Source organism: Dendropsophus ebraccatus, chromosome 12, assembly GCF_027789765.1.
Source record: "Dendropsophus ebraccatus isolate aDenEbr1 chromosome 12, aDenEbr1.pat, whole genome shotgun sequence".
Lineage (NCBI taxonomy): Eukaryota > Metazoa > Chordata > Amphibia > Anura > Hylidae > Dendropsophus > Dendropsophus ebraccatus.
The window spans coordinates 36678704-36700722 of record NC_091465.1 but is presented as its reverse complement, the minus strand read 5'-3'; the positions used below and the strand labels follow the sequence as shown (position 1 = coordinate 36700722).

The 22019-nt window shown below is 44.3% G+C and overlaps 1 protein-coding gene across 1 annotated transcript; it reads right to left on the bottom strand.

The window, feature by feature from the left end:
• Nucleotides 1-8346: 8346 nt before the first annotated feature.
• Nucleotides 8347-13008, bottom strand: LOC138768588 (indolethylamine N-methyltransferase-like). Its single transcript, XM_069946523.1, has 3 exons — nt 12742-13008; nt 12038-12245; nt 8347-10905 (listed from the first exon to the last, which is right to left on the bottom strand). Exons 1-3 carry the CDS (start codon nt 12893-12895, stop codon nt 10467-10469), a joined length of 801 nt encoding a protein of 266 aa, XP_069802624.1. The 5' UTR covers nt 12896-13008; the 3' UTR covers nt 8347-10466.
• Nucleotides 13009-22019: the final 9011 nt, after the last annotated feature.

The window sequence follows — 22019 nt, the reverse complement described above, 5'->3', positions numbered from 1 at the left end:
TTACAGATTGGCGCACTGTATGGTAATAACCCCCAAGTAACTCATGCTTGACAAAGAGATTGGACTCGAAACGTCGCAGACTAGCAGCATTGTTCCAACGCTGATCATCCCGGTGGATTTTCCCATGTGAAGCTCGGCTGAGCTGAAGAGATTGTGCCGCCTCCGCATTGCATCGCAACTGTCTGAACTCTGCACAAAGGGTGAATGTTACCTTTGGAAAACAAGTGTTTCTTGTATTTTTTGTAAAATTGCAATATTGAAGGATATACTGGTATGACGTGATTATTGGACTGTGAACAGGGTTAACAAGTGCCTGTGTGAATACCGGTTTGAGGATTGACACTTGGCGATTTCCTGATTATTGACTGAATAACCCCCAAATAGTCATCTGGGCGTAAGGCTGTGGGAAGGTAGTCACGGTCCCCTGGGCAGTTCGGCGATCTAATCATGCCCCTCATGTTCTCTGATCAGAGTAGTTCACTTTTCTATCTCTTTTTCTCTTTGGCCTTGGCCAGCATATAGACTTCTTCCAGCCACAACTCGTCATCTGCCAGACAAACATTTTAATCTTCTTGCTTATACAGTATAGGCATCCTCTTTGCTCCCATATAGTAGATATTGGAGAGAGAAAATAAACAAAAATAGAAGGTACTCCCGAAAATTTAGGGCTGCCCAAGAGGAATGTTCATAGATCAAATATATAAAATAAATGAATGTGATTTACTTAGAATGCAAAGAAAAGACGCGTTATAGAAAACAATATAGTGCCTGACCACTGAGAATGGAAGCTTACCTGGCTGTATACTTGGCTGTATACTTGGAGCTTTTTCCTCTTCAGACTCCTGGGACCTCGGACAGTAGAGGAGGGGGGTAACAGGGAGCTGACCTCTGTGACCTCTGACTTCTGCTGGACCATGCCACACTTCTTATCAGCAGACAGGAGGTGACTGCAGGCCAGCAGGGTGAGGAGGTGAGCAGCCACAGCCCCTGACATGTGACCTGTGCAACGTCCTGCTCCTTCTGCACATCCTGACACCTCTATGGTAGGGAGATGGGGACCAGCGTGCTTGGGTCCATTGAGGGCCCAAGCAGAGCTGCCCATGGTATTTGCCTGTTGCAGGGGGCCCTGGCACTGGCTGTCATCTGGCTGGGAAAAATCACCCAGGGCCCAGTCAGATGACAGCTGCACACACTGACTGCCCCCTGCGTAGTGCCAGTGTTACTACAGGCTGTCACAGCTCTGCCTGGATGCCGGCTCTGCAGGGGCCCACCAACAGGGAGGATGGGGGAGGGGCCCACCAGGGGTTTCCCTGGCTCCCCTGTGGCCCAGTCCGAGGCTGGGTGTGAGGGGCGTGATTCAAACTCCAGTGAACCTGTGACGTCCTCCAGAGGCGTGCTGTAGTGTCCAGCGGGGCACCGACTTTGTCACAACGCACATGTGCAGTACAGCAAGTCCCATTCTGTGCTGTAGGCAGCATGATGAGAACGCCGGCGCGCTGCTGGACCCTACGGCACACCTCTGGAGGACGTCACAGCTTCACTGGAGTTTGAATCATGCCCCTCACACTACCACGCCGAACCACCCAGGGGACCGTTCCACAGCCCAACGCCCAGATGACTACTTGGGGATTATTACCATAGTAACATAGTAACATAGTAAATAAGGTTGAAAGAAGACAAGAGTCCATCAGGTTCAACCTAGGAAAATCCTACTGTGTTGATCCAGGAAGGCGAAAAACCCCTATGGGGCAGAAGACAACCGCCCCACCACAGGGAGAAACTCCCCCCCACCTCCCCCCGACTGCAATGCAACCAGAACAATCCCCGGATCAACGTATCACCAGAAATCTAATGCCCATAACTTGTAATATTATATTGTTCAAGAAAAGCATCCAGGCCTCCCTTGAACTTATTTAATGAATCAGCCATGACAACATCATGTGGCAGAGAGGTCCACAGTCTTACCGCTCGTACAGTAAAGAACCCGCGTCGATGCTGATGATGAAATCTTCTTTCTTCTAGACGTAGAGGATGCCCCCTTGTCATTGTTACAGATCTAGGAGTAAAAAGACCACTACAAAGATCTCTGTACTGTCCATTCATATATTTGTACGTTGTGATCAGATCGCCCCTAAGACGTCTTTTTTCTAGCGTAAATAACCCCAAGCGTGATAACCTGTCCTGGTACTGTAACCCACCCATTCCCTTAATGACCTTTGTTGCCCTCCTCTGCACCCGCTCTAGTTCAGCTGTGTCCTTCTTATATACCGGTGCCCAGAACTGTACACAGTATTCCATATGTGGTCTGACTAGTGATTTATAAAGAGGATAAACTATGTTCTCATCTTTAGCATCTATACCTCTTTTGATGCACCCCATTATTTTATTAGCCTTGGCAGCTACTGCCTGGCACTGATCACTAAAGTTGAGTTTACTGTCCACCAATACCCCCAGGTCCTTTTCGGAAGTAGTTTTACCCAGTGTTTTATTATTTAGCACATAACTGTACTTATTATTTCTATGGCCCAAATGCATAACCTTACATTTATCCACATTAAACTTCATTTGCCATTTCTCCGCCCAAGCCTCTAGCTTCTCCAAATCCCTCTGTAATATGATATTATCCTCCTCTGTACTGATTACTTTACCCAGTTTAGTATCATCTGCAAAAATGGAGATTCTACTCTGTAGCCCCTCTACAAGATCATTAATAAAAAATATTAAAAAGAAGTGGACCCAACACTGACCCCTGTGGTACCCCACAAGTAACTAAAACCCAATCTGAATATGTTCCATCAATGGCCACTCTCTGTTTTCTATCACACAACCAGTTACTTACCCATTTGCATACGTTTTCCCCGAGTCCCAGCATCCTCATTTTGTAGACCAACCTTTCATGCGGCACAGTATCAAATGCCTTTGAAAAGTCCAGATACACAACATCCACAGCCTCCCCCAGGTCCAGTCTATAACTTACCTCTTCATAGAAGCCGATCAGATTAGTCTGACAGGACCGATCCCTCATAAATCCATGCTGGTGCTGCGTCATAAGATTATTTTCATTACGATACTCTAGTATAGCATCTCTTACAATCCCCTCAAATACTTTACCTACTATAGATGTTAGACTTACGGGCCTGTAGTTTCCAGGATCACTCCTTGACCCCTTCTTGAATATTGGTACCACATTAGCTATGCGCCAGTCCTGTGGAACAATCCCTGTCGTAATAGAATCTTTAAATAATAGGAATAACGGTCTGTCCAACACAGTATTTAATTCTTGCAAAACTCTAGGATGGATACCTTCTGGGCCCGGTGACTTATGGATTTTAATGTTTTTAAGGCGTTTCCCCACTTCTTGTTGTGTTAGGCAGGTGAGATTTATGGGAGGATTTATATTATCCCTAGTCATGTCGTCTGTTATGGGATTCTCCTCTGTGAATACAGTAGAGAAGAATGTATTTAGTAGATTGGCCTTTTCCTCTTCCCCCTCCACCATTACACCCAGATTATTTTTGAGGGGACCAACATTTTCGGTTTTAAGTCTTTTGTTATTTATATTGGTGAAGAACATTTTGGGATTTGTTTTACTTTCAGTGGCTATCCTTCTTTCAGTTACTATTTTTGCTTCTTTTATTTGCGTTTTACACATTCTATTCTTCTGTCTATAGTTGCTCAATGCTTCTCCACTACCTTCTTGTTTTAGTTGTCTGAATGCTTGTTTCTTATCATTTATTGCACCCCTTACAGCTGTAGTTAACCACATTGGATTTCTCTTATTTCTACTACGTTTATTCCCATATGGAATGTGTCGTTCACACAATTTACCCAGGATGCTCTTAAATATGTCCCATTTTTCTTGTGTACTTTTATTTCTGAAGGCATTGTCCCAGTCTATGTTCCCAAGGTCCTCTCTTAGTTTTTGGAAATTAGCCTTCCTGAAATTTAATGTTTTTGTAGCCCTTCTACTAATAATTTTATTGAAGGATAAATCTGTAAAAGTAAGTTTATAAGTTTTCCTTTGCAGGGACAGGGGCAGGGGTGTAACTAGGATTCATGGGGCCCTATAGCAAAAAACTGAATGGGGCCCCCCCCTTGCCCAACATCCTCAACTGGCCCACCCAGCTGTAAGAACGAAGAAACGCTGCGTCAGGCAAGATAATTACTGTATGTGTGGAGGCTCTTATGGCTGGAGGTACACAGCTGCCTCCGGCAACGTGTTGTGAGCCCTACATGTACCCATATGGCCGCTAGTGTACTGTGTCACCGTCTCCCCCTTGTGTACACTGTCATCATCTGTTGCAGAACTACAACTCCTATTATGTGATGTTGTCCTGCATATTATCCCACAGACCATGCTGGGAGATGTAGTCCTGTATATTACCACACTGCATGCTGGGAGATGTAGTCCTGTATATTACCACACACCATGCTGGAAGATGTAGTCCTGTATATTACCCTACACACCATGCTGGGAGATGTAGTCCCGTATATTACCACACACACCATGTTGGGAGATGTAGTCCTGTATATTACCACACACACCATGCTGGGAGATATAGTCCTCTATATTACCCCACACAGCATGCTGGGAGATGTAGTCCTGTATATTACCACACACCATGCTGGGAGATGTAGTCCTGTATATTACCACACACCATGCTGGGAGATGTAGTCCTGTATATTACCCCACACCATGCTGGGAGATGTAGTCCCGTATATTACCACACACCATGCTGGGAGATGTAGTCCTGTATATTACCACACACCATGCTGAGATGTAGTCCAGTATATTTCCCCACACACCATGCTGGGAGATGTAGTCCTGTATATTACCACACAGCATGCTGGGAGATGTAGTCCTGTATATTACCACACACCATGCTGGGAGATGTAGTCCTGTATATTACCCCCACACACCATGCTGGGAGATATAGTCCTGTATATTACCACACACCATGCTGGGAGATATAGTCCTCTATATTACCCCACACACCATGCTGGGAGATGTAGTCCTGTATATTACCACACACCATACTGGGAGATGTAGTCCTGTATATTACCACACACACCGTGCTGGGAGATGTAGTCCTGTATATTACCCCACACAGCATGCTGGGAGATGTAGTCCTGTATATTACCACACACCATGCTGGGAGATGTAGTCCTGTATATTACCACACATCATGCTGTGAGATGTAGTCCTGTATATTACCACACACCATGCTGGGAGATGTAGTCCTGTATATTACCTCACACACCATGCTGGGAGATATAGTCCTGTATATTACCACACACCATACTGGGAGATGTAGTCCTGTATATTACCACACACACCGTGCTGGGAGATGTAGTCCAGTATATTACCCCACACACCATGCTGGGAGATGTAGTCCTGTATATTACCACACACCATACTGGGAGATGTAGTCCTGTATATTACCACACACACCGTGCTGGGAGATGTAGTCCTGTATATTACCCCACACAGCATGCTGGGAGATGTAGTCCTGTATATTACCACACACCATGCTGGGAGATGTGGTCCTGTATATTACCACACATCATGCTGTGAGATGTAGTCCTGTATATTACCACACACCATGCTGGGAGATGTAGTCCTGTATATTACCTCACACACCATGCTGGGAGATGTAGTCCCATATATTACCTCACACACCATGCTGGGAGATGTAGTCCTGTATAATACCCCCACACCTTGCTGGGAGATGTAGTCCTGTATATTACCACACACCATGCTCGGAGATGTAGTCCTGTATATTACCACACACCATGCTGGGAGATATAGTCCTGTATATTACCACACTGCATGCTGGGAGATGTAGTCCTGTATATTACCACACACACCATGCTGGGGGATGTAGTCCTGTATATTACCACACACCATGCTGGGAGATGTAGTCCTGTATATTACCACACACACCGTGCTGGGAGATGTAGTCCTGTATATTACCACACACACCATGCTGGGGGATGTAGTCCTGTATATTACCCCACACACCATGCTGGGAGATGTAGTCCTGTATCTTACCCCCACACCGTGCTGGGAGATGTAGTCCTGTATATTACCCCACACCATGCTGGGAGATGTAGTCCTGTATATTAACCCCACACCGTGCTGGGAGATGTAATCCTGTATATTACCCCCACACCGTGCTGGGAGATGTAGTCCTGTATATTACCACACACCATGCTGGGGGATGTAGTCCTGTATATTACCACACACCATGCTGGGAGATGTAGTCCTGTATATTACCCCCACACCATGCTGGGAGATGTAGTCCTGTACATTACCACACACCATGCTGGGAGATGTAGTCCTGTAAATCCCCTACTATGAACTGCCAATAGGGCATGATGGGGTTGTAGTTCTGCAACTTGAATGTCCACAGGCTGCAAAACTACAACTCCCACCATGCACTGTTAGCAGGACATAGTGGGGGTTGTAATTTTCTGGCGGTAATCTCACCTGTCCTGGTTCCTGCTTCGTCCTGTGTGTCTGCTCTACCCGCCTTCCTCTTCTCTCTGGTCTGGGGGGGGGGGGGTGATGGTCTGAGTCTGGGGGGGGGGGGGGGTAATACAGGCTGGGGGATTGGCCCTGGGACACTGTGGGGGTGTGGGTGGGTATTGGCTTCAGGACAATGCAGGGGTGGTGGGGAGTTGTCCCTGGGACACTGTGGGGAAGGGTGGGGGTGATGCTGGGACACTGGGGGGGGGGGGGAGTTGTCCCTGGGACACTGCGGGGGAGGGGGACTTTGGGGACACTGTATGGAGGGTGGGTGCTCCTGGGGACACACTGTGGGAGGGGGGCAGGCTGGGTCTGCTGGGGACATACTATGTGTGTGTGGGGGGGGCTGGGGCTGCTGGGGACATACTATGTGTGTGTGGGGGGGCTGGGGCTGCTGGGGACATACTATGTGTGTGTGGGGGGGCTGGGGCTGCTGGGGACATACTATGTGTGTGTGGGGGGCTGGGGCTGCTGGGGACATACTATGTGTGTGTGTGGGGGGGCTGGGGCTGCTGGGGACATACTATGTGTGTGTGTGGGGGGGCTGGGGCCACACTGTGTGGTAGGGGGGCTGGGGCTGCTGGGGACACACTATGTGAGGGGGAGGGGGGCTGGGGCCGCTGGATGATGGTGGGGTCGCAGGACGGGAGCCACAGAGGGCACTGGACCGCCGGTCGGGGGACACAGGAGATACCGTACAGGGGCGGGGCTGCAAGGTATGCTGGATGGAGGTGGGGGCTGCATGTTATGCTGGACAGGGGGACGCAGGGGATGCCGGACGGACGCAGGGGACGCTGACAGGGAGGGGCCTCCGGACGGGGGACGCCGGGCACATTGCAGCTGGGCATTTGCAGCACCCGGGAGGCCCGCTCGGCGGCCGAGTGCTGCTAGTGTCTGGTCAGGGGGCCCAATCCATTTCAGGATCGGGTTCTGCCACTGGACAGGGGATATAAGGACATGCATGGGAAGGGTGCTGAGTGGTTTACCAGCACACATCCTGAGCTTAATAGCCATCTTTAACGTGATTGGTTCCCTTTAATTACACTGCCTGTTTCTGCAATCTGCTGTATGCTGAGAGTCCACTGTATTCCTATGAGATGCAGCTTCCCTGTCTCCTGCTGATAAAAACTCACAGTGATAACCTAATCACAAGGAGAAAGGTTGAAGTTGCATCACATAGGAATACACAAAGGTTTATGTTACCGATTTATCACTCACTGGACTCGCTGGATATCGCAACGTCAGAGGCATTATGAGAATAAAGCTGCAACGTGTCAGAGGGATAGAAGGTGTCAAGATGGTACTGTTGCAAACCCATAAGTGGCCCATCAAATAAAATAGTTATCACTAAGACATACAAGGGAACCTCTACATTATCCTTTAATAAGACTCTATGTTGCACTATATACAGATATAGGCTATGTTCACACTTACATGGCCGGGTCACAGATTGGCTGGTCTCAGAAAGATCATCCTGGCCGGTACTGCAGTATATTTAAAATAAATGAAGTGTAATAAGAAAAGAGTTGACGTCGCTCTCTTTTTCATATGCAGCCAGGTACAAACCTAGCAGCAGCCTAGCAGTAGGTGGGTTGAAAAAGTTTTGTAATTCTGATGGGTTCATAAACTTTCAAACGCTTCTGTGTTTACTAGATCTTAAATAACCGAGGATGCAGTAGTATCTTGTGAGACTCAATAACTACACAATTGTATTTGGCATAATCTCTAATGAATGATTCTAAAGGAAGGTCTTTTTTGTTTTTGGCAAACCTTTTTTTTTTTTTTTCTTAAACATGCAAGAAAATCCAATTGCCATATAAAATGTATGCTTTATTTTAGTTTCAATAGTTTGAGAATATTTTGAGAATATTGAGCAGAGAGGTACAATCTTACTATAACATAAATTTCAGTTCACAAGTTTACATACAAAGATGTGGTACATCTCTTAGATTTAGAGTAGTTCTTTCATAGAATCAGTGGTTAATAGATTTCGTTACATGTCTTTGAATGAACAAATTAGTTACAGTGAAAACATAAAACAGAAAAAAAAAAACAATGGCTGTATAGCCAACAGTGGTATGCAGTAAGAAGTTATTGTTGAGCATCGGTTAATAAGGTCTTATCTGGCGCAACAATATTAGGATATTGTTGAAATATTATATGTCATGCGTTAGAGAGGGTATAAATAGTAAATTCTGAGTCTACCTATGGAGGAGGGTTTATGCAATGAGTGGAGTTCATCCATGGGGACCATTCCTCTACAAATTTGTAGTATCGTATTGAGCCCAAGGCAATGATACGTTCATAGATAAAGGTATTATTGATGGAGTCAATAACTTCGTTCAGTTTAGGAGATCCAGGGTTTTTCCAATGCCTGACCAATACGATTTTTGATATAATCAGGAATTTACAACTAAAGGGTCTAAAACGTTGTGGTAGGCTCTCCATATTAATTAACAGTAAAGCAAATTGGGGGGACCAGGAAAGGGGAATAGGTATTACTGATTGCAAGAGGTCTCTGCATTTTTGCCAATATGAAATAATAACTGGGCACGACCATAGAATATGTAAAAGGGAACCTCTCTCAGAGCAGAGTCTCCAGCAGCAATCTTCTGTATGCTTTATTTTAGATGTAGTAATTTGTGCAGTATTACATGTTATCATATATATTATAAGATATACCATATATGTGTATATATACCAATCACCTAAAATATATAACAACTGACAGGTGACAATGATAACATACATTTCCTAGTAAGAAATTAATCAGTTCTAAAAGTTGATGATTGTGTTAGAGACAAAAAAATTCCAGACGTAAACCAGGCAAAAATCTAAACCTGCCCTGAGCAGATGCAGATTTCTGCGTAATGCCTGGGCCAGGTGCAGGGCTGGCCAGCACTAAGTGGCATGCTTAGTAAATTTGGCTATGGGAAAGAGGGGGGGGTACGAGTAGGCCAGTCTTGGTAAATATATCCCAATATCTATACACATGGGTGGCATTTTTAAATTTGGCTTGGAGGTACACTGATCCAACACAAAGCCCTGCCCCCATACCTCACGCCAGATTTAATAAGGCGTATGCCTCTTAGTAAATCTGGTGAATCTGAGGCTGTCATAGGGCAGTCACAGAGTCCTACACCAGTTTAGGTGTGGATTTTTAGCATGCTTGTAGGCGCAGAGTAGACCGCGCCTTCTCCCCGCCTTGCCACACCCCCTGCAGGCCCCTTAGGGAAGCAGGGCATACTTAGGGAAGAGGTTGCAAATTTTGGTACAAAACGCTTGGTACTTGTCAAAAAGTCACAACATTTTTTGTGCAAAGTGATTGCAAAAAAAATCTTGTTGCTTTTTGACACTTTGTGCTAAGCTTACCAAGTGGTCAAAGCTTGGCAACATGAGGCGAGGTATTGGCATCACAAGTGCATCAGATTTACTTAAGTATACCTCACAAACAGGCATAAATTGTAACAGAAATCTATGCCAACTTCCAACTAGAAGAGATTTCAGTAAGGATGCACGGTCACCATCAGATGTGTCGGGACTTATGTAGGCCCGTGTGTTGGTAGTGGATTACCTGCGATAAGTGGCCCAATGAGTGTTCTGTGTATGCCTCCTGTACAGCACATAGATAAAGTTCTAACATAGGGCACCACAGTCTGGAGTGGGCAGCTATATGGTAAATTACTGAAGCCATTAATCCTAAATGGATACATGTCCCCCATGTTAACTGAACAATAGGTAGTTTCCATGTTACCCGATATGCTAGGCACCAGTACTTACTGTATGGCCTATGAAGGTAAGTGGTGATATTATGCATTGCCACTTAACTCCACCTGATCCGAATCCTCAGTTGAATCCAATATGGGTTTGAAGGTCCATGTAGGATAAGATTAAAGGGGTATTCTAATGTACTGGAATACCCCTTTTTCCCACTAAACTAAACCTCTCTTACCTTGCGAGCCAGAACAAACAAACTTGAGTCATGGTTGCAAAGCTCAAACTGATCCTTGTCATACTTTCTGTAGATGACTTCCAGATCTACAATCTCAAAACCCGTCTCTGTCATTGCACTTCTCATAAACTCCTCTGTTAGCACCAGACATGAGAACCTTTTACCTCCTGATAAGTATGAGCTACAGTTAAGAATCTCAGTTATGATTATGTGACCTCCTATTTTTAACAAAGAAGAGACATTTTTAAGAACATTTCGATAGGTGTCCAGATCACTGCAAGCACACTCCAGACAGCCAAGAGTTATCACGCAGTCAACCTTGGGCAAAACCAATGGCTCTAGTGGGTGGCTCTTGAGGACATCACATTTCAGAGTTTTCTTCACTGTGTTTTTAAGCTTCTCTTTCTTCTCTTCCACTGATGTCCTGTCACAGAAAGATTACGGTAAACTCAAAATTAACATATTATTTAACGGGTACCTATCATTTAAACAAACTTCTGATATGTCATAATGACATGTCAGAGGTTTGTATCGGGGTCCGGGGGACTCCCACCAAATGTTAGAATGAAGGTGCAGATGCAAAGTAACGGTGGATGGAATTATAATAGAGCGCTATGTAACTTCCGGTACATATAATTATAATTCAGTCGACTGCTACTTTAGCACTAAGAGGGAGATGAAGAGGCAGAGTGCACGCTTCTGCGTGACTTAATGAGTGACAGTCTATTTGCATGAGTAAGGTTCCTATTCCATGGGCAGATGGGGGCCCGATCAATAATGTAAATGAGCTCTGATCTGCTAAATTGGCGCTTGTTTACTGGGCCTATTACACGGCCCGATAATCGTTTAGTGAGGGCTGCAGGGACATTGTTAACAATGTCCTTGTAGCCCTGGTTTAAACACAATGCTTTACCTAACCATGTTGCAGGGCTTCTTCTGTGCTCCTTCTTCCTCCCAGTCCTGCATGCAGCAGCAGCTTTGGTGCGGCCTGTCTGAGCTGACAGACCGCTCAGCCAATCACTGGCCGCGGCAGTCCTTGCCAGTGATTGGCTGAGTGGTCTGAGCTGCTAGTGCGCGCGCGACTGGGAGGAAGAAGGAGTGCAGGAGAAGCCCTGCAACATGATTAGGTAAAGTATTGTGCTTGTGGAATCGTCGGTTGCCCATGCGCAGTCGGTGCCTAATGATTTTAGGTTTGACTCTAAATAAACGATCAACCGATGACATCGGCTGATCATTGTCTCTATTTCCTGGAGCAATAATCGGCCGAATCAGGCCGATTCAGCCGATTATCGCTCTGTGGAATAGGCCCCGAAGCGTAAAGATGTCACTGCCAGTCAATGACTAGGACTACCAACTGGACTCCTCGTCCCAGAGAGAGCAAGAATTTACATGAATAAATTAAAAATGTTGCTCCCCCCCCACAAACACACACAAATTAAATCAACCCATTTATGTTCTATAACATACTGCTCTCAGATTGTATGAGTGTTCAGTGTGACATTTTCCTTTTAATATTTTTTTTATTGAGTCTAAGATAATAGATTCATTGAACGTACCCTTTCCCTTCCATGTCACAGACTTTTTGAATCACGTTGGTCCAGTCAAATGTTCCAGGTTCATTTCTCAGGCTTCTTTCATAGTATTCTCGGTTGCGATCAGTATAGTCGGCACCAATGATCTCATCAAAAGCTTCACAAGCTGAGAGGTCCTGAAAAATGGTAGGTCCATGCCCAATATCAATCAATGTTTTACCCTTTACACCTCCTATAGACAAAAGATAGTATAAATTATCCCATTGATGTTTGAAGTTACAAGTTGCACTGGTTGGTGGAATTGGAATGTATTTTTGTCCATTTTGTCCAGATTTAAAAGTTGTCCAAGAGTGGTATTACAGCTCAACACTATTCACTTAGAACAAGCTTTTATTCCTTACTTTTTATTCTTATTACTCCTGAAGAAGGGGAGTACTGTAGCAAATTATTATCTAACATGTTTAGATACAAGTAGAAACATTAGCAATGACTCTAGCAATGTCTTACTATTTGTGTGATCACACAGCATACTAAGAGAGTCCCAGTACTACATTATTGCTAGCCCTTAATCATTACTTTATGGGTTTTACTGACCCAGGCAATATCTCCTGGTGCAATTATCAACAGAACAAATTAGCCGATAAACTACAGGCATGGTACAGTTTGTATAATTAGGATTTTGACCAACTTATAAATTACACCAATATAATAACATTCATTGAACTTACTTGTAGTGAAAGACTCATGAAGCTTCTTTAGTGCAAAATCTAGAAATCCATCGACCACAAGAATTCCGGATTTAGGGTTATAATAAGTATTTAAGTATCCTTCTGGATCAAAGATATCTTGATAAGTATCTTTGTCGGTAAAGGCTGTCTCCATTTTTGCAATATTCTTTATGAACTACAGAAAAGAACACGGAGTAAGTTAGATCCCGAGCTAAGGCTAAGCAATCCTTCTGTACTGGACTTTACAGTCTAAAAGTTGCAGAAGGAAGTGGCATCTGACCAAATATTTTAGAGCAAACAAAGCTTAAATGGAATGGATATGCTGAGCATTCACATTTTTAAATTGGATGAGTGCCACTTTTCTTTTACCCTTTCTTAGTCAAAAATAAAAAAAAAATCTATAGTGCAAAATAGTGGGATGAGATAATTCCCTTTGTTCTGTTTCCTCATTATATATAAGATTTCTGATACTAAACCAAATAGTATTTGCAGAAAGGTTATGATGCCATATGTCAGAAGTAGATTTCTGATACTAAACCAAATAGTATTTGCAGAAAGGTTATGATTAGAGATGAGCAAACCGGGTTCGGGTTTGAGTCGATCCGAACCCGAACGTTCAGTATTTGATTAGCTGGGGCTGCTGAACTTGGATAAAGCTCTAAGGTTGTCTGGAAAACATGGATACAGCCAATGACTATATCCATGATTTCCACATAGGCTTAGGGCTTTATCCAAGTTCAGCAGCCACCGCTAATCGAATACCGAAAGTTTGAGTTCGGATCGACTCGAGCATGCTCCAGGTTCGCTCATCTCTAGTGATGATGCCATATGTCAGCAGTAGTACATATGTAGTACAGACTAAAGGTTCCTATACATCTTCAATAACTGACAGTCGAATCATCATTCGGCCTTCAGTTTTCCTTCTGTCAACCCCCTCCCCCCCCCTCCCCATACACAAGAACATTTGGCATGGCTGAGCATTCCTGTGTTCTCTATAAGGTGTGGAGGGGTAAATTACAGCCAGATGCTGTGATCAGGGAGAGAGAGGGGAATCACACAGGCTATGTATAATTGTGCAACCAGAGAAAAGAAAAAAATCCAGCAGTTTCTTTACAGGAGGGGGGATAAAATCGAAAACTCCACAGCAGAACTCAGTACCAACAGGAATAAGGTTTTGGAAAATAAAGATCCTAGAAGAAGCTTACTTACTTCCTCTTAACCCCTTAAGGACCGGGGCAATTTTGATTTTTGTGTTTTCGTTTTTTCCTCCTTGTGCATAAAAGGCCATAGCAGTTGCATTTTTTCACCTAGAAACCCACATGAGCCCTTATTTTTTGCGCCACTAATTGTACTTTGCACTGACAGCCTGAATTTTTGCATAAAGTACACTGCAAAAGCAGGAAAAAATTCAATGTGTGGTGAAATTGAAAAAAACAACAACACATTTTGTGTTTTTAGTGGATATGTGTTTTTACGCCGTTCGCCCTGGGTTTAAACTGACTTGTTATATATGTTCCACAAGTCGTTACGATTAAAATGATATTTAACAAGTATAACTTTTCTTGTATCTGATGGCCTGTAAAAAATTAAAACCATTGTTTACAAATATAAGTTCCTTAACCCCTAGACGACCCTGGACGTAGGGTTACGTCATGGAAGTCTGTCCCCAGACGACCCATGATGTAACCTTACGTCCTGGGTGTTTCTCCCGCTATGAAGCGTGCTCGGGAGCGGAGCGCGCTTCATAGCAGGTGGGGGCCGGATCGTTGAAACGGACTGCCGGAGGTCTCTTACCTGCCTCCGTGCGGTCCGATCGGCGATCTGCTACACTGAGCCTGCACAGGCAGGCTCAATGAGCAGATCGCTGATAACACTGATCAATGCTATGCCTATGGCATAGCAATGATCAGTGTAAAAATCAAAGTAGTGAATGTAGAAGTCCCCCAAAGGGACTTCAAAAGTGTAAAAAAAAAAAAGTTCAAATCACTATTACACTACCCCAAAGCCCCTCCCCCAATAAAAGTCTAAAATCACCGCCCTTTCCCATTATATAAATAAAACATATAAAAATAAATAAATAGATAAACACATAATATACCGTAGCGTGCATAATTGTCCGATCTATTAAAATATAACAAGCGTCATTGTGATCGGTTAGCGGCGTACACGAAAAGAGGGGAAAAAGTGCGCAGATTACTGATTTTATGTTACATTATATATTAAAAAAATCAATAAAAAGTGATCAAAACGTCCGATCTTCACAAATTTGGTATTAATAAAAACTAGAGATCATGGCGGAAAAAATGCCACCCCATACAGCCCCGTAGGTGAAAAAATAAAACCGTTATAAGCGTCACAATAGGCCCATTTTATTAATATTTAATTGCCAAAAAAAAGGATTTAATTAAAAAATACATATATAACATCAGAGAATCTGTGTAACCTGCATATGGTTGTGTTCCGGCTGACCTATAGAATAATAGTCTCATGTCGCTGTTACCATATATTGCATTACGTAGACACAGGAACCCCCCAAACGTTACCATATTGCATTCTTATTTACGATTTCACCTATTTATATCTTCATAAATAATATATTTGGAATTCCATCATACATGTTATGGTAAAATGAATGACGCCATTACACAGTACAACTATTCCTGTAAAAAACAAGCACTTACATGGCTTGTAGATAGAAAACTGAGAGTGCTAGAGCTCTTAGAAGGGGAGGAGGGGAAAACGAAAACACTAAGATCAAAATTTGCGCGGTCCACTGGGTCATTTTGGGCCTGGTCCTCAAAGGGTTAAAATCGCTCCATTCCCAGGCTTTTAGCACTTTTATCCTTTGGTCTATGGGGCTGTGTGAGGTGTCATTTTTTGCACCATGATGTGTTCTTTCTATTGATACCTTGATATACGACTTTTTGATCGCTTTTTATTGACATTTTTCTTGATTTGATGCGACCAAAAATGCGCAATTTTGCACTTTGGGATTTTTTGGCGCTTACGCAGTTTACCGTGCGAGATCAGGAATGTGATTAATTAATAGTTCGGGCGATTACGCACGCGGCGATACCAAACATGTTTGTTTATTTATTTACTTTTATTAATAACCTGGGAAAAGGGGGGGATTCAGACTTTTATTAGGGGAGGGGGCTTTTTATTAATAACAACACTTTTTTTTTTACTTTTACACTTATACTAGAAGCCCCCCTAGGAAACTTCTAGTATAAGTGCTTTGATCTCTCATAGAGATCTCTGCAGCATAGATATGCTGCAGAGATCCATGAGATAGGCACTCGTTTACTTCCGGCTGCTGCAGCCGGAAGTAAACGAGTGCCGAGCCGGGGACGGCGCCATCTTGGAGCGGTCCCCGGCTGGCTTCAGAAACGGAGATCGCTCCTCCGGGACAACGTCCCGGAGGAGCGATCTCCCCACTAGACACCAGGGATGACGCTGCAAACGGTAATCGGATGCAGCTGTCAACTTTGACAGCTGCATCCGATTACTGTATTAACGGGCACGGCGATCGGACCGTGCCCGCTAATACCTGCAGTCCCGGGCTGCAAGCGGCAGCCGGGACCGCTGCGGTTCAGAGGGCGGCCGCCGCGCGGCCCCGCTCTGAACATCCTTAACGACCGCAGGGCGTAAATATACGCCCGCGGTCGTTAAGGGGTTTAAACACATGCTTGTTTGCCTGAACTGCTTGTTTACACTTTACTTCCACTGTTGAAGCTCTTAGCATTCCAATAAGCCCTTTGTAACCTTTTCCAAAATCAGGAATGTGAAAAATTTTTTTGGCAGTGGCTGTATAACGTGTTGTAATGACTGGAGTTATGAATACACTGTATCACCACTAGCGATGGCCTAAGCCGCACCAGGAGTGAAGTGGAGTCTAAAGGGATGCTGGTCTTCACCAGTGCCCACCGCAAGGTGGGATGGACTTGCTGTGGCAGGTGACCTCCAGGTTGCTACCCCTGGCTTGGCTTGCCAGCGGGTGAGGTGCTGCTGAAGACACATAGCAGAACTCATGGCTGGAAACAGGATAGCAGACACAAGCTTGAACCAGAGGCATCAGAAACCAGGAATAGTAGGCAAAGGGCATGAACCGCGGGCAGGAATCACGGGAAGCATGCAAAGGCCCCTACAGAGGGGTCATAGAGGAGTGTCAGTGTTAAACCACCATTTAGCAATGTACTTCTTAAAATTTACCTGAATGGGCGTGCGCGCCCTAGGCGGCGGCAGAGGAGAGAGAAGTGTTGAGCTGGGCCAAAGAGATGGCGGTGCCAGGCCCCTGCACCTGGGGTCCAGCGCCCGCCAACAGAGAAGCGTAGGGGGAGAAGTTGTGTCAGCGGGCAAGAGCACAGGACGCTGCCGCAGCCGTGACACTACCCCCCATTGGCATCCCCTCCTTCTTGCTTGTAAGAAGTTCTCGATAAGCACACTTTAGGCTTCCAGGACCTTTCTTCAGGATCGAAACCTGTCCAGTCCACCAGAAAAAACAGTCTCCCTCTAACCATCTTCAAGGCCAGAATGTCCTTAACAGCGTAGACATCAGATGAGACTGTTGACGGTAAGGACCGAATGGGCCGCTAAGGACCACCGGTTTTAGAAGAGAGACGTGGAAGGTGTTCGAAATCCGCATGGTGGGAGGCAGACGGAGCTTGTAGGGTTGATGTGCTTCAGGGCCGTGAATGGTCCCAACTTGCAAATTTCAGAAGCATGTACTTAGCGGACGACAAGATTTTGTCACCCTGTCCAAAGGTCATCCAGGAGGGTGATCGCCTCTTTTTGTCCACCTAGGACTCCATCTAATCTGTGGCCTGCAACTGGGATTGGTGTGTCTGTTCCCAAAAGGAGGCAAAATCTTTGACCAGGTAATCCACGGCAGGTACCTCTAAAAAGGGTGGCAGAGACAACGATGAAGAATGGTGACATACCAATCAAACTTGAGTGCAGATGATTATAGGAGAATTTTGCCCAGGAAAGAAGACAAGACCAGTTGTCCTGACGTGCTGAGACAAAATGGTGGAGATAATTCCCCAGGACCTGGTTTACTCTGCTTACTTGCCCGTTGGTCTCAGGTTGATAGGCCAAGGAAAAGTAGAACTTCACCTGGAGCTGGGAACAAAGAGCATGCCAAAGATTGGAAACAAATTGCTGTCCTTGGTCAGAAACAATATGTTGAGGCGGGCCATGCAGATGGAAGACATGTTGGAGGAAAAGGCTTGCCAGACAAGCAGCGGAAGGTAAACTGGGCAGAGGCACAAAATGAGACATCTTCGAAAACTAATCTGTGACCACTCAGATGACAGAGGTTGGTAGCGAAGTCCATGGCAATATGTGCCCAAGGACGATCTGGAATGGGCAGAGCCCAAAGTAGACCGTCTGGCTTTAGTCAAGAGGCCTTCTTTTGGGCACAGAGGCCACAAAGTCCTTGAAGTCTTTACAAAGACTTGGCCCCCACATAGATCTTGCCAGGGGGGAGCTTCTAAAGATCTGAGGTGGCCACTAGCGTCAGACATTCTTGTGGTATGATATGAAGAGGAGAGTCTCCTGACCGACAACATCAGAGGCTTGAGAGAGTGCATTGGCTTTCATATTCTTTTCTGTTGGATAAAAGTGAATGACGAAATTGAAACGGGAGAAGAAGAGGGACCACCTTCCCTGCCTGGGATTAAGTCACTGGGCTGACTGGAGGTAAAGAAGATTCTTGTGGTCCCTGAAGATGTTAATTGGATGTCTTGCCATTTCCAGAAGGTGATGCCACTCTTCTAGAGCCAACGTGATCGCTAACAGCTCCAAATCTCCAATGGTATAATTACTCTCGGCCGGAGAAAAGGTCTTCGAGAAGAAGCCGCAAGTTTGAATCTTCCCAGACAGTCCTTCTGCTTAAGGATGGATCCAGCTACCACCAAAGAAGCATCCACTTCCAAGGACAATGCCCTGGTAGGGTCTGGGCAAGTCAGAATGGCAGTAGAAGCAAACACGGACTTTAACTTAGTGAAAGCTTGCTCTGCGATGTTAAAAGCGGTCTTCTATTTGTTTCCCTCACAAATCCTGATCAGGTTGTTGGCACCCCTGAAATCGAGCTTGTTTGCCGCGCCGCTTGGGATCCCTGACGGAGGGTATACTATGTGTATACGCTCCAGCCAGGATACCATAGACAGCAAGGTAATATATATTTTCGAAATAATCACGGCCGTTGTACAATGGCCGTGGTTTTACGAAAATATACATTGTGTGAACATAGCCTTACATAGTTAGTATGGTTTAAAAAAGACACATGTCCATCAAGTTCAATCGAGGAGGGGATGGATGGAGTGAAGGGGGAGGGATGAAGGATATGTTTTATACATATGCATTAATGTCATTTTGTTATTGAAAACTTGTTAAAGCCTATTTTGAGGCCCTCCACTGTTTTTGCTGTGACCAGATCCTGTGGTGGACTGTTCCACAGATTCACAGTTCTCATGGTAAAGAAGGCTTGTCGCCTCCGGAGATTGAACCTTTTTTTCTCCAGGCGGAGGCAGTGCCCTCTTGTCCTTTGAGGGGGTTTTACCTGGAACATCTTTTCCCCATATTTCTTGTAGGGGCCATTTATATATTTAAATAAATGTATCATATCTCCCCTCTTCTCGAGACTAAACTAAATTAATTCTATTAATCTATCCTCATAACTAAGATGCTCCATTCCCCTTATTAGTTTAGTTGCCCTCCTTTGTACCTTTTTCAGCTCTATATTTTTTATTATGAATTTTTTCTATGAATCGGTTTCCAAAACTGAACAGCATACTCCAGATGAGGCTGCACCAAAGCTTTATAAGGCTATGTTCACACTACATAAGTTCCATAGTAATCACAACCGTTGTTACAACAGCCGTGATTTCTACGGCACTTACGTAGTGCTGCCTTCTGAGGAACCCCGGCCCGGAGTGTATACACATAAGGGGACATTTATTAAGTCCCGCGTTTTTACGCTGGGCTTACAAATGTCCCCCGCAGCTCCGGAGCTCAGAAGATTTATGTATAGGCGCACTGCCTCCACATAAATCCCGAGTGCACGGAGCCCATCTGTGCGAACAAAGTAAAACCTGTACCAGCTCAGAGCTGGCGTAGGTTTAATATTATTTTACAGCCGGAAAAACTATATATGCAGCCTTTGCGTGCTTCCGCACCCCCAGTAACGCCCCCTCCTCACTGGCGCAGGAGGCGCAGATGGGCCTGATGCGAATAAAATATTTTCAAGCAGACCATTTACAAATATTTTTACGCCAATTGGGTCCATCTGCGCCTAAAAAAGGCATTTTGGCTTTTTAATAAATTTCCCCATAGTATACACTCCAGCTGGGATCCCAAGCAGCACTGCGAGAAACTAAAATGACAGTTTTCTGCAGCTTCTATTCATTGAATAGCAGCCACAGAAAACCCTGTCAGTGCACACAGTGGAGCGAGCGGCTCCGGACACTTGCTCCATAGTGTGCATTGGGGTATTCTGATTTGTGTGAGCACGGATGTACCTGCATCAGAATTCAGCAGCACTAAAGGTCATCCGGCCGGTACTGCAGTATTGGCCGTGATGATCTTCTCTGAGACCTCATACAAAGCAGTAAAATTATTTCCCTGTCCCAAGAGTCCATGCCCTGGTGCCCCATTTTCCAAGTAGATGCCCAAACACTCAGTGTGTCTTAGTCAGCCTGTAAAATCTGCACATTCTCCATAGACTATATTGTACTTCAGAGTTTGGTGTCATTTGCAAAGATAGAAACATTGCTGTTAATTCCATCCTCAATATTATTAATAAACAACTTAAACAGAAGGAAGCCCAGTACTGACCATTGGGGTACATCACTTATGACCGGGGACCATTCAGAATAGGAATCATTAACCACTACTCTATGGGTATTATTAAGCCAGTTTTCAATCCAGTTAAAGACTAAACTTCCCTATTCATAGATCTTAACTTGCCCATCAGATACCCATGAGTGACTGTGTCAAAGGCTTTTGCAAAATTTAGGTACACTATATCTACAGCCGCCCCCCTATCCAGGCTTCTACTCACCTCTTCATAGAAACATATTAGGTTGGTTTGACAGCTTCTATCTGTAGTAAAACCATGCTGGTTATCACTTACTGTATAATACTATTACCTACTACATATTCCTGGATGTAGTCCCTTATAAGCCCCTCAAAAAGTTTCCCGACAATGGACGTTAAGTTTACTGGTGTATAGTTACCTGGAGAAGACCTAGAGCCCTTTTTGAAGATTTGCACTACATTTGCCTTACACCAGTCACTCAGCACAATACCAGTCACCAAAGTAATCCATCGGGCCCTGGAGCTTTGGTTACATTGAGTTTAATTTATCTTGGACCATTTCTATAGTAAGCCAGTTTAGTGTTCTACACATGTTAGCAGCACTGGCCCTGCCCACCTCAGCACTGGCCCCGCCCCCCTCAGCTCCATCCTCTTCTTTTGTATATACGAAGCTAAAGAGCTCATTAAATAACTCAGCTTTCTCCTGATTCCCAGTTATTAACTCGCCGTCACCATTATTTAGGGGTCCTACATGCTCTGACCTTGGTTGCATTAATATTTAAGAATTTTGGAGTTTATTTTGCTATTTATGGCCACCTGCACTTCATTGTGATTTTTTGCTGCTTTTATTACATTTTTACAGGTTTTGTTGACTTCTTCGTAATGTTTAACCCCTTAAGGACCGGGCCTAAAATGGCCTTAAGGACCGAGGCAAATTTTATGAATATGACCTGTGTCACTTTATTCATTAATAACTTGGCAATGCTTTTACCTATCCGTCTGATTCTGAGATTGTTTTCTCGTGACATATGGTACTTCACATTGCTGGTAAATTGGAGTCGATACTTATAACAAATCTTCATGAAAAAAAAAAATAAAAAATAACAAAAAATTGGGAAAAATTGCATTTTTCCAACTTTGAAACTTTTCTGCTTGTACAGAAAATGGTTATGCCACATAAATTATATATTAAATAGCATAAGCATTATGTCTACTTTATGTTGGCGGCATTTATTAAACTATATTTCATTTTTTTTAGACAATAGAAAGCTTAAAACATTACCAGCAAATTTCCAAATTTTCAGTAAAATTTCAAAATCAGATTATTTTAGGGACCTGTTCAGGTTCTAACTGTATGTTAGAAAGTCCCACAAAGCACTCCATTTCAGAAACTGCACCCCGCACACTCTGCAAAACCACATCCAGAATTTTTTTTTTTTAAATAATTGTTTATTTTCAGT